General features: G+C 34.3%; 1 protein-coding gene and 2 pseudogenes across 1 annotated transcript; all 3 read left to right on the top strand.

Annotated features, from left to right (window-relative positions):
• The first annotated feature begins 5,644 nt into the window (after positions 1-5,644).
• LOC149510691 (UV-B-induced protein At3g17800, chloroplastic pseudogene) lies at positions 5,645-6,136 on the top strand (annotated as a pseudogene).
• Positions 6,137-6,187: 51 nt separating this feature from the next.
• LOC111281162 (UV-B-induced protein At3g17800, chloroplastic-like) lies at positions 6,188-6,472 on the top strand. Its single transcript, XM_089757121.1, has one exon. The coding sequence runs from the start codon at positions 6,203-6,205 to the stop codon at positions 6,470-6,472; it is 270 nt and encodes an 89-aa protein (XP_089613247.1). The 5' UTR covers positions 6,188-6,202.
• Positions 6,473-8,525: 2,053 nt separating this feature from the next.
• Positions 8,526-10,376, top strand: LOC149510690 (aminoaldehyde dehydrogenase 2, peroxisomal pseudogene; annotated as a pseudogene).
• The last annotated feature ends 2,228 nt before the right edge of the window (positions 10,377-12,604 follow it).

Raw genomic sequence — 12,604 nt, 5'->3', positions numbered from 1 at the left:
AGAGATTCAAATAAGTCCTTGAAATAGTTTGTAGCAATTGACTCAGCGGTTTCTTCATCTTCGTGCCACGCGCCATTTGGATATTCCAAACCCAGAATTAAATTCTTTCTTCGTCTGCTAGTGGCTTGGGCATGGAAAAATCTGGTGTTTCTGTCTTCTTCCCTCAGCCACTCCACCTTTGTCCTTTGCCTCCAATGTATTTCTTCATTAGACAACAATTCATTTAGTTCATTTTTTATTGCTCTTTCCTCCTGCATGGTCTCATCACTAGCTGGCAAATTAGCTATCATTTCTAGTTGTTCTATTTTCTTGGCTATTTCCCCTTGATATTTCCCTCATTTTGCTTATGCCACTTATGCAGCTTTTGCCTCACCAAATTTAATTTGCTACCTATTGTCCTTTGTTCATGATCATGCCGGGCACCACCCGCCACTTTTTCACTTCCAGCTTCCTTAGTCCAATATGCCTCAAAGTGGGACCTTTCCTTTACTTTCCTATGGCCTTGACCCTGTTTGTTCCCATTAGTATTAAGTAACAATGGATAATGATCAGAGATGAAACAATTCAAATGAGAGACCAGGAAACATGGGAATAAATCATACCATTCTCTTGTGGCCGTCACCCTATCCAATCTCTCTCAAATCAAGTTCATGGCTTGCCTTCCTTTGGTCCAGGTGAACCAATTTCCTTTAACTCCAAGATCGACAAGGTTGCAGGCTTCCAAAGCTTCACGAAAAGCAATCATCTGTCTTTCTGGTCTATCTCCTCCTTTCATTTTTTTTTATTAGATTCTAGGATTTCATTAAAATCCCCTAAACAAACCCAAGGTGACTGTGATCTATTTGCCAAACCTTTTAACATCTCCCATGATATACTTCTTCTGCATGTCTCGGGTTCTCCATAGAAGTCTGTTGTTGGTTATCAACCAAATACTCCATATCCGTGTGGTATCTAGAGTAACTACACAGCTGTAAGCAAATATCATTCCTCCACATCATGGCTAATCCTCTTCCTCTTCCAATGCTATCAATAGCAAAACATATAGTCATGTTACACTTCCTCCTTATTCTATCAAATTCAGCCGCGATAAGCTTTGTTTCACTCAAAAACACCACCTAGAGATCTTGAATTTGAATGAGCTTCTTTAAAGCTCGAACTCCCTGTGGGTTCCCAAGCCCACGGCAGTTTCAGGCTAAAATTTTCCTGGCATTCGGTGGGACTAGTCTCCAGTCACCGCTGTTACTGTTGTCTCCTGGTTTTTCCTATCTCCAGACCCGTTCATCCTTTTCTCCCTTACATCCAGGTCTATCAAATCAACCTGATCCAACATGTCTGTAGTTTTCCTTTTGGTTGGTCCCATTGTTCGTACTACACCTTTGGTTGCCATCTTTCTTGTTATTTCTTTCCATTTTCCATGTACCCTACTGCTTTTGCATGCCCTATGTACGTCCTCAGATTTTGTATGTGCATGGGCCCATTCCTCCTGACCTCCCACTAGTTTTTCCAACCCCTTTAATTCCTTTAATGCATAGATTTCATCAGCTTGAGTATCCTTCTGTGCGTGATTATTTCCTTCATAACTCTTCCCATTATTATTATTGTGGATCCCATGCAAGTATTCCTCGTCAACTCTTTCCTCCGTAGGTTTAAAAACAACTCTGCCTCTTGATTCCATGATTTCCTCCATTTGTGGGTCATCACTATGATTCAGCTGTGTAAAGATTCCTTCCTTTTCCTTCTCCCCCCTGATTTCATTTTGTCGATCGCTCTATTATCATCTTGGATTTCTACAGAATTATCTCTCACCGTTGGCATTGATTTGTTGCCCTTTGTATCCCTCATTCCATAATTGACTCTAGTTTCTATATTAGGCCCACTCTTCTCCCCAGCCATGGTTGTTCTGCAAATGACGTCCTTCACTCCTACTTTGTCCTTCCTTGGCACTACCTTCACCTTTCCTTGCCCTCCTGTATGGCATTTTGAATTTTTCTTTTTTATTGGCGAAGCTCTCAACCAATCTCCATATTGTTTAATCTTGTTCTGCTCCTCAGCGCTCCCTTCCTCATCTTTTGGCACCTCACACTCCATATCTGTGTGTCCCAACCTCTCACACTTATAACAAAAATTTAGGAGTCTCTCATATTTAAACAATCCCCAACTTGCTTCACCTTTCGTAGAACCTTTAAGCATGATGGCCCTCCTTACTGGTTTAGTGATATCAACCTCAACCCTGATTCTAATGAATCTTCCCTATCCTTCAGCCTCTTTATCCATATCAATCCCTATAATGGTGCCAATTTTATTTCCCAATCGGATTGCCCTCGCTTTCGTGTACCAGCCTAGTGGCAGATCACAGATTCTTACCCAAAGAGTTACCATTTGAAACTTGTAATCGCTCGGTCGTAGACGCCCATCATATTGCTTAAGTAATAGCAGGTGTTTATCAAAAAACCATGGGCTTCCCTCCAGTACGCTATCCAAATCCTTTGTGGAAGAGAATAACCTCCACTTCTTTTGCTAGCCGCCAGACCACCTTCAAGGTTACGATCATAGCTTCTTTATTGAAATGACGATTGGTGAGAAGCGATCCAACCAACCAAGGGTGTTTTTCTTTCTGACCTCTATTTTTCGATCCTTCCTCCACTACAATACAATCTTCTTCTTCATCTGTATATTTTAGTTTTGTCCACAGATCCTCTTGCTCCGTTGTCATTTCAGAAACTACAACTAAAACACAACTAAGAAAAGAAAACCAGACCAGCAACAAGCCTAGTGCTACCAGACTAAAACCAAAAACTAACTGAATCCTAAAGATCACAATCGGACTTTTGAAATGTGGATGCCTTGCACAGAGCAAGACTAACTACTCTCATTAGCGAGAGACTTAATACATCGTATAGTTTAATTTGATTTTGATTTTGGTATAATATAAGTAAAATTTGATAATTTTTTTATATAATTTTGATTTTAATAACCTTTGATAAAATTTTAGTAATTTTTTATACAATTTTGGTAACTTGTGATATAATTTTGATAATTTTTTATAAAATTTTAGTAATCTCGTAATGTAATTTTAGTAATCTTTTGATAACTTATAATATATTTTTAGTAATATTGATAAAATTTATGTCATCATATATTTAATAATAGATTCTTGTAGGAAAGAGCGGGTTTAGTTCTGGTATAAGATAATTTTTCTTTTATACAATAACATTATTGTTTCATTCAAATTTTAAATTTTTTTCACTAAAATCTTTTATTAAATAGGTTTATAATAAGTTTATCTTAATTTCTCAAGATAAAATTTCTAACTCCATTTCTGCTAGTAATCAAGATTCAATTCTTGACAACTTCAAGTTTAAAAAAATTTATCAATGATTAACAATTAAGTTATCATTGATTTATTATTATGTTATCAGCGATTTACTACTAAGCTATTAATGATATAATGCTAAATTATCAATCATTTACTACTAAATTAGCATTAATTATTATGAATGATTTATTATTAAGTTATGATTGATTTATTACTACTAAATTATTGATGATTTACTACTAAGTTACTGATGATTTGTTATAAAGTTATAACTGATTTACTATTAATTTTTTCGATAATTTATTACAAAGTTATCAATGATTAACTAATTTCTACTAAATTATCACTTATTTACAACTAAATTATTAGTAATTTAATATTAAGTTATCAATAATTTATATCTAAATTATCAATGATTTACTATTATGTTATTATGTATTTACTATTATGTTATCATTAATTAACTAATTAGTTTTTGATTATTTACTACAAAATCATCACATATTTATTACAAAGTTAACTATAATTCATTATCAAGTTATCATTGATTTATATTCAATTATTTATGATTTACTATTAAATTATCATTGATTAACTATTAAATTATTGATGATTAACTACTATTAAGTTATATTGATTTACTTTTAAATTTTCAATGATTAACTACTAAATTATCATTAATTTACTATTAAGTTATTTATGATTTACTACTAAATTTATCAATTAATTACTATTAAATTAAAATTGATTTAATATTAAGTTATCATTAATTTACTATTAAATTATCATCTATTTACTATTAAGTTATCAATTCTTAACTATTAAGTTATTACTTATTGTTTGTTAACCTATCATTGATTTACTAATATGCTATTATATATTTACAATTATGAAACATTAAATTTAAAGTCCACTAATAACATATTAGATAATTTTCTTTTTATATAATAATATTATTATTTTATTCAAAATTATAATTTTTTCATTAATTTTTTATTGAATATGTTCGTAGTAGGTTTATCCTAATTCCTAAAATAAAAGTTTTAACTTCATTTTTACTAGTACTAATGGTTTAATCTATAATAACTTCAAGTATAATAAATTTATCAATGATTGACAATTAAATTATAAGTATTTATTGTAGACACCCCATTTTGTCCGAGATCCTTTGTTAATTGAGACTAATCCTAGCTCAGTTGCAGGAATTTTTATTCATTTTTGTTTTAGATTTTTTTTTTCATATTTATCAATTTTATTTTTATTTTTATGATTTATTTTTTTTTCTTTTGATTATCTGATATAAAAAAAGGGCTGAAAGCTTGGTGATTGTGATGATTGTTATATAGATGCTAATCTTTAGCATTGGATGACTAATTGAGTTGAATTGAAACTCTATCAGCATGGATCTATATATCAATAGTGAATATACAAGCTAGAAAGGGAGGAGAAAAAGATAGAAGAAGAATCTGATTAGGAGAGGGAGAGAAATCCGAATAGGAAAAGGAAAAAGAGGGAGAACAAAAAAAAGAAAGAGTCATAAAAAGACTTTGATATTCACCTATTCCCCTGGACTTTAGCAACAACTTAACCCAACGTCACCCTTCTCCATCATGGCCATCACTAGCCTTAGTCCCGTGGGATGCCATTGCTAAATTGAAAACCTGACCTCATATTACACCACCATTTCTGCTCAAGCCAAACTCCCACCATTGTTGCCAGAGCCACTATCTCCATTCATAACCATTTCCAGCAGTATCCAAAACTACTTTTCACCTAACCACAATTCCAGATTCGACAATAGAACCCAAGCAGTCAGTAGCTAGCACTTGGCAGCGACGTAATGCCCACAGCTCTCAGTAGGCCAAGGTCGTATCAGTTGCTCAACAAGAATAAACAAAAAATATAAACAAAGGCAAAATTGCCCCCCTTCTCGCTCGTGGGTCTCATAGTAATAGTTTCCAAGTCTCAAGTCTTCAAAGGCTGAAGATGGAAGTACCCACAGGTAAAACCACTTTGATTGGATCTTCTATGTCCGTACATCGAGCTTCAACCTCTGTTACCAGATCGGCTTTTTAGGCTGCCAATGGCCTTCATTTTTTACGTTTCATTATCGAACCACACCTCTCTTTCTCGATTAAGCATTGTTCTTTAGTCTTTTACTCAAAATCATGAAATGGGAGAATGGCTTTGAGGAGTAAAAGAAGCATAGTTGTTAAGGTATCATCATCACCGGACTCAGCTGAACCCACTGCTCCAATTACACTACTCCAGATGGAGTCTCCAATTGGGCAATTTTTATCTCAAATCTTGATAAGCTAACCATATCTTATGCCTGCAGCAGTTGAGCAGCAGCTTGAACAGCTTCAAACTGATCACGATGCTAGGCAAAAAAGGGAAGAGCTGTCTATTTTTGGAATGGATTTAGTATTATATAGGAGAATTGCTGAGGATCCTTCAAGTCAAGTGGATACGTGGCCAAGCCAAGAAGACGAGCTTGAGCAGCTTCACTCACCTGAAGCCTATAAAATGATCCAAAACCATTTAGCTCTCATTCTGGGAAATCGAGTGGGTGATTCAACATCTGTAGTACAGATAAGTAAACTCAAAGGTGGGTAAGTCTATGCTGCATCAGTGATGTATAGATACTTCATAGAGCGGGTTGACCAGCGATTTCAGCTTGAGAAGTCCATGAAAATCTTTCCAAATTCTTTAAACGGTGAAGGAAGTAGTATTGAGCAAGTTGTGGGGGAAGACATGAGACCTGCTGCTCTAGGGGACTCCTATCACGCTGTTTCATCAGACCCTGAAGTCTCATCTTAGTCTGGTGGCATTAATCCTGAAGGTTTTGGTCATGGGATAAACCCCTCTCGGTTACAGACTTATGTGATGTCTTTTGATAGGGAGACATTTCAGAGACATGCTACAATTAGATCAAAAAAAGCTGTTAACATTATTAAGAAACACACAGAGGCCCTATTTGGAAGACCTGAGATTGTTATAACTCCACGGGGCGTTGTTGACTCTTCCAAGCATGAGCTTATTAAAATTAGCTTTGTTGGTTTGAAGAGACTTGTTTTGGAGGCTGTGACTTTTGATGCTTTTCTATCGGGTGTTGAAAGCTTCGTGGACTCAAGGTACCATTTTGTTATAAATTAGCTATGTTAAATTACATCCCTGCCAAAGTAAACTTTGTAGTGGGAACTCAACTGACTAAACTATGGTTTAATTGAGTGAATTTGGTGATTGTTACTTAGCAATTGGCATTGGTTATTCTGTATATATTTCAGTTTTCCTAAAAAAACATAAATTTTCAAAAAAAGGTTTTTTTTGAGGAAAAGTTGAAAGTATCAATTTTCCTCGAAATTAAAGTTTCCAAAAAATATTTTTGAGAAAAGTTAAAAGTATCAATTTTCCTTAAAAATAAAATTTCAAAAAAAAAAAGTTTTTGAGGAAAAGTTGAAAGTATCAATTTTCCTTGAAAATAAAAGTTTTCAAAAAATATTTTTGGGGAAAAGTTGAAAGTATCAATTTTCCCTGCACAAGAACAATCATCCTTTCCTTTCTTTTTATTTTGATTTTGATTTTGATTTTTCTTTAAATAATCCTACGATGGAGCCTCTACAAGTGAAACAGTAGTTTTTCTTGAATACTCTTGAGGTGAGAAAATTTTCTCAATTTTCTGCTAAAAGTATTAGAGTCAATTGAGAATAATTTTCAATAATTAATTACTTGGTAAAATTTTAAGGTTCATTGGATAACACAAATTTAAGCTGGTACCATCTTTTGATGGGCGTTATGAGGGTGCTATAACCTTCCTCACACGTAACCGAACTCCCAAACCTTGTTCTGGTTAGTAGACCTGAACCTATTCTTTTAGGGACCCTTAAACTTAGGTGTTCTCTAAAAGGACAGATTCCATAGGTGACCAATCGCACCTAGATAAAAAAAGATTGGTGGTGACTCCCTTAAGTCAATGTCTAGCGATAGATCTCTCGATCTAGATGTTATGACAGCTTGGTGACTCCACTGGGGACTTTGAGAGTCAGGCCAGCAAATAATTTGTGTTATCTAAAAGCCTAATAAAATTGAACCTTGTTGCATATATGTGTTATTATTCATTCATGTTTATTTACCTTGTTAATTATGTCATTCATATGCATATGCATAACATGAGTTCTACACTCGAGCTCCGTCCTTCTAGGAGGGAGTAAAGTACCTATTACTTTCGTGAGGTCTAATGCTTCCGCAATAGCTAGCGAAATACTCCCACTCAAATTAAACTTTTTTTGCTTGTAGCCTGTAATGGGTGAGGATTACGGTGCCTTACTAGTCTATGATGGACAAGGATGTAAGGAGCAATTTGGGAACCTTTAGACTTTGACCTTAAAACCGCATATAGTGAACCTTAAGAGTGCCTAAACCTAGGATAGAGCCCTTTCTACCCAATGATAGATATACTCTGAAATTAAGACATGAGAAGGGTGTTTATCTAATCATTTTGATTATTTAACTTTGTGTATCATTTTCATTATCATATGTAACATTATGCATCAGCACCACTTTCATTTCATTCGTAGAACTAACTATGTTGTTTGTCTGATTGTATGCATCTGTATTATTTTTATGATCATATTTTAACACAATCATTTGCATCCATTTCATATTAGATTTCATTCAGAAAAATGTACATTTCATTCATGCATCAAAGCATCATACATAAAGCATAGCATAGCATTTTTAATCATAATTATAGTGCTAAAGGTTCAAGGATAGCTCCACCAAGCAACTTCACTCACCAATACAACACAAGAGCTCAAGCCAGGCAAATAGAACAAGAAAATTCCAATCATTTTGAGAGATTAGAGAAAGCTCAAGAAAAGTTAAAAGAAGAGTTGAATAAGATATTAGAGGCTTGGAACAAGCTAACCAAGGGGAAGGCAATAAAGGAGAATGCTAGCCAATAGGAGGAGGATGACCTATTATGCCCTCTTGGTTTCGAGCCACATCAAGCCTAATCTGTACAAGGTCTACCACTACAGCGGTTCACTTATCTTGTACCTAGAATGCCATCAGCTTCAAATCAAGGTCAATTTTTATCTTTACTGAAAAGATAATAGAACCAATATCAGTTTCTAATTTGGATGATTTAGAAGAAAAGTTAAGACCTAAGGAGAAGAAGACTTTAGAAGCCTCAAAAGCTGAATAGAAGATGAACATGTTAGAGAAAACGTTACGAGCAGTGGAAGGAATTAGTTTTTATAGCTCAGTTGATGCTGCTGGGCCCTGTTTAGTTCCTGATGTGGTTATTCTTCTAAAATTCAAGATGCTGAAGTTCGAGAAATACGATGGTACAAAGTGTTCAAAAATTCACATTACTATGTATTGTCGAAAAATGACTGCCCATGCCAATAATGAAAAGCTCTTGATGCATGCATTCTGAGATAGCCTCATTGGCTCTACTGTTAGGTGGTATGTCCAGTTGGACAAGAATCGTATTGGTTCTTGAAACGATATGGCTTATACTTTCATTAGTCGATATCAGCATATAATAGACTTGGCCCTTGATCATCTTTCTTTACATAATATGAATAAGAAAGCAACTGAATCATTCAAAAAAATATGCTTAATGGTGGAGGGATATTACTTCTCAAGTGTAACCTCCTTTGATTGAAAAAGAGACCACCATATTGTTTGTTAGTACTTTGAAATCCCTCTATTATGAAGAGATGATAGGGAATGCCAGGTGAAATCATTGAGAATGGCAAGCTGAAAGGAGAAGAAACCAAGAAGACACTCAAGAAGAAAGATACTAAAGCTCAAGCTGTAGGCTTTGACAGATAGTTCAGGGGATATTAACCCTATCTACCCTCAGATTACTCTCCATATTATCCTACTATGAACAATGCTTCATCTTATCCATACCAACTAGCCCCCACAACCATCTAATTCATCCATATACCAGCCCATTTTTATACCCTAAGCTCTCATATACAGCTTTAACAGTCAAACTCTTGCAAGACCCTAAATTCATCCTATTAGGCTGGAAAATGGTTCACGAGAGCAATGGACTATTCGAGAAAAACTTGTATTTGATCCAATCCTCATGACTTATATGAAGTTATACTGAGAGTTCTATAATAGCCACCTAATTACCCCTAAGCCATGTGAACCCACTTAAACCGTCTTATCCTAAGTGGTATGATCCTACAGCTCATTATGACTACCACTATAGAATTGCTAGCCATTGCGTTAAAAATTACACTACTCTAAAGCATGAAGTGCAATGGTTAATCAAGGATGGAATGAGCTTCAACTTCTGGCACTGTTCGTGTCAAGTATTTACGAGCCATCATTTCTAAGATAACAGAGAGAAAATTTGAATTAGCAAAGCTTGAGCAATTGATTACGAGAAACTACTTGATGAAGTAACTTGGGATATTGATGATGTTGCTGGATGTTTTGAGTACTATACGTACCTTGCTGAAGGTTTAGATGCAAAGTAAAAGGTTGTTATCTCTCTTCCTATTAAGACATTTAAGAGTTATGTGCTTAAAGAACCACTTACGGTCGTTGGATTGATTACTCTATGGAATTATCCACTGTTGATGGTTACCTAAAAAGTAGCTCTTGCTTTGGTTATAGATTGTGCTGTAATACTGAAACCTTTCGGGTTGGTACCTATCACTTGTTTGAAGCTGGTTAACGTATGTAGGAAGGTTGGTTTTTCTTCAGATGTCTTGAATATTCTGACTGGATTGGGCCTGAAAGTTGTGATTTCTTTGGCATATCATCCCAATGTTGACAAGATTGCCTTTACCGGAAGTAATACAATATGGAGCATGATAATAGAAGCAGTTGCTCAAATGGTCAAGCCTGTATCTTTAGAACTCGATAGGAAAAGCCCAATCATTTTGTTTGAGGATCAAGAATATGAAGAGTCACAATGAATCAATGGGGCGAGCTAAAAATCCTTCACCTGGTTGCCCAGAGGCATGATTTTAAAGAGGATGTTAAAACTGCTTGAATACCACTTGTCATTCTAAGAGTTCTTTTAAAGTAATGTTAGAATTTGTTTTCTGTAATATGATTTCACTTGTTATCATCTTAATAAGGGCAAGTTAATGCATTTCATTACATTTTCTCTTTTACTCGACCATTATTCCATGCCCTGTTACCTTTCATAACTTTACATTCCCATTCTCAAATTTCGGATGATGAATATTTAGACAATGATAACAATAATTTTGAGAACTCATCCACATTAATATGAGAAGATGATTTGAGCAAAAAGTAAGCTGTTACCAGAGGTGAAATAGATATGTCTTGAAGATGTGCAATCTTTTATACAGATTCATGAGCTTTGTTCAATAGATGATGTTCAAGAAAGATATTCACAATTGAGATGAAAAATGACCATTTTTCTTTTACCATTCGAAAAATCATTCATTGCTACCCTTTTGAGCCTATCATGATTTTTTTTTTCCTGAAGAACCCCAACCAAGGATCACCCTCTACACTGGAGGGTAATTTTTGAAAAAAAAAAACACCACAAAAGGTCTCAAAAATGGAAAGAGAAAGAAAAGCAAAAGAAAAATAAATGTCACACATGATTTGAGGTAAAATAATAAGAATCTTTTGTGTGAAGAAAAAAAAGCAGTGAAATGATGTGGGGTAAAATGGCAAGTTACATCGGATGATCCTTGGTTTTGAACCTTTTTAATACATGTTTTGAGCCTATTATATCCATTTTTTTATGACCCTTCACCTTGGCCTACATTACAACCTTGAAAAGTTCATTTGGATCAAGTGTGAATACTCAACTTGAATGATCATATGTTGAGCGAAGGTATACTCATGATGAAGCAATGGAATCATGCTACATTGCTCTAAAGTTTGATGTATGAAAGATATCAACAATGGATGAAAAATGAGAAAAAAATGATAAAAAAATAAAAAAAAAGAAAAAAAAAGAAAAAAAGAAGAAAAAATGAGAAAGTGAAAAAAAAGATTCAAATTGAAAACCTGAAAGGGTGATTTTTGGTAGAAAAAGATCCAGGTCAAATGGTTCACATGAATGGAAGATCAAAGACATCTAAAGATCCCTCAAAGACTGGGGCAAAGTTCGCCAAGCTCAAGATGACTTCAACAGTAAATGAAATGAGTTTTTGAAAAAAAATCCTAGATTATTGTTGAGATTTGTCTGAATATTCATCATTTGGACATACCATCCATCCCAATGACATGTATCCAATTTATTTCCTTTCCCATTTGTTTTGTACCAAAATAGATCTTCATTGATTACCTTTACCATAATTCACCTTGTGTTCTCTTATTGTTACACCCCTAGAATGAATTAAGAAAATGCTTGATTGCATTGTATTTGTCAAGAATTGAAATGATAATGAATGAATGAATATGTGTTTAAAAGAGTCTTGCATTCATTTGAAAAGAAATGTAAGATGATGGTAGTAACAAAATGAAGAAATGGTAGAAACCTAAAAGAGATGATTTAGAAGGATATATAATGTGACCAAATAGAGAATATGATAGGACAAATCTTAAAAAGTGGTATAACCAAGTGATGAGTACAAGGATGAATTGGTCGATATGATTTGCAAGTTATGATTGAATGATGAAAACAATCAGTGGACAAAGTTTGTTTTGGAATGGTTAATGCTGAAACACCTATGAGTAATGACTCAGTGATGGTGGATGAAACTTGTTATGAAATTTTTTTTAGTGCTGAGAAGTCTATGAATGGTGGTCAAGTGATGATCGATTGATGAAACTTATTCCAAAGTATTAGGAAACTGAACAAGAAAGACATGCGAAATGGTGAAGTTTTGAGAGCCATATTACTACAATTATTTAGGATTTCATGACATTATTGACATTCGCATTACATGCATCATGGTGGCATTATTGCTTGAATAGTACATGCACATAATTTGATGAATTAAACTTTGTTTGGACATGTATGGCACTATGAGAGTATAGGTCACCGCATTTGCATCATTAAGAAGGTATTTGCATCTATGGTCATAACATTCATTCATGCAAATTGTTGAGTCACTTGAAAAAAAATTATGAATATTTTGATGAGAATTTTTGAGAACTCAAATGAGAATCTTTGAGTTTCAAAATAAAAATCTTTGAGAAGTGAAACCCTAAAGTTCGTCGAATGTGAATCTTTGAACAAATGAAAAGTTTTGAACTTTTGGATGTGAATCTCCAAAATACAAAGCTTCATCTTTTGGATATGAATTTCTAATGTTTTAAATGAGAATC

This window comes from Durio zibethinus, chromosome 28 (assembly GCF_047325235.1).
Source record: "Durio zibethinus cultivar Kanyao isolate XHJ-2024 chromosome 28, ASM4732523v1, whole genome shotgun sequence".
NCBI classification, from domain to species: Eukaryota; Viridiplantae; Streptophyta; class Magnoliopsida; order Malvales; family Malvaceae; genus Durio; species Durio zibethinus.
The sequence above is the reverse complement of the archived record's forward strand: the minus strand, read 5'-3'. Positions and strand labels throughout refer to the sequence as shown.

Coding starts and splice junctions, on each gene's coding strand:
- LOC111281162 (XM_089757121.1), top strand. CDS start 6,203: ATGTCTTTTGATAGGGAGACATTTCAGAGACATGCTACAATTAGATCA.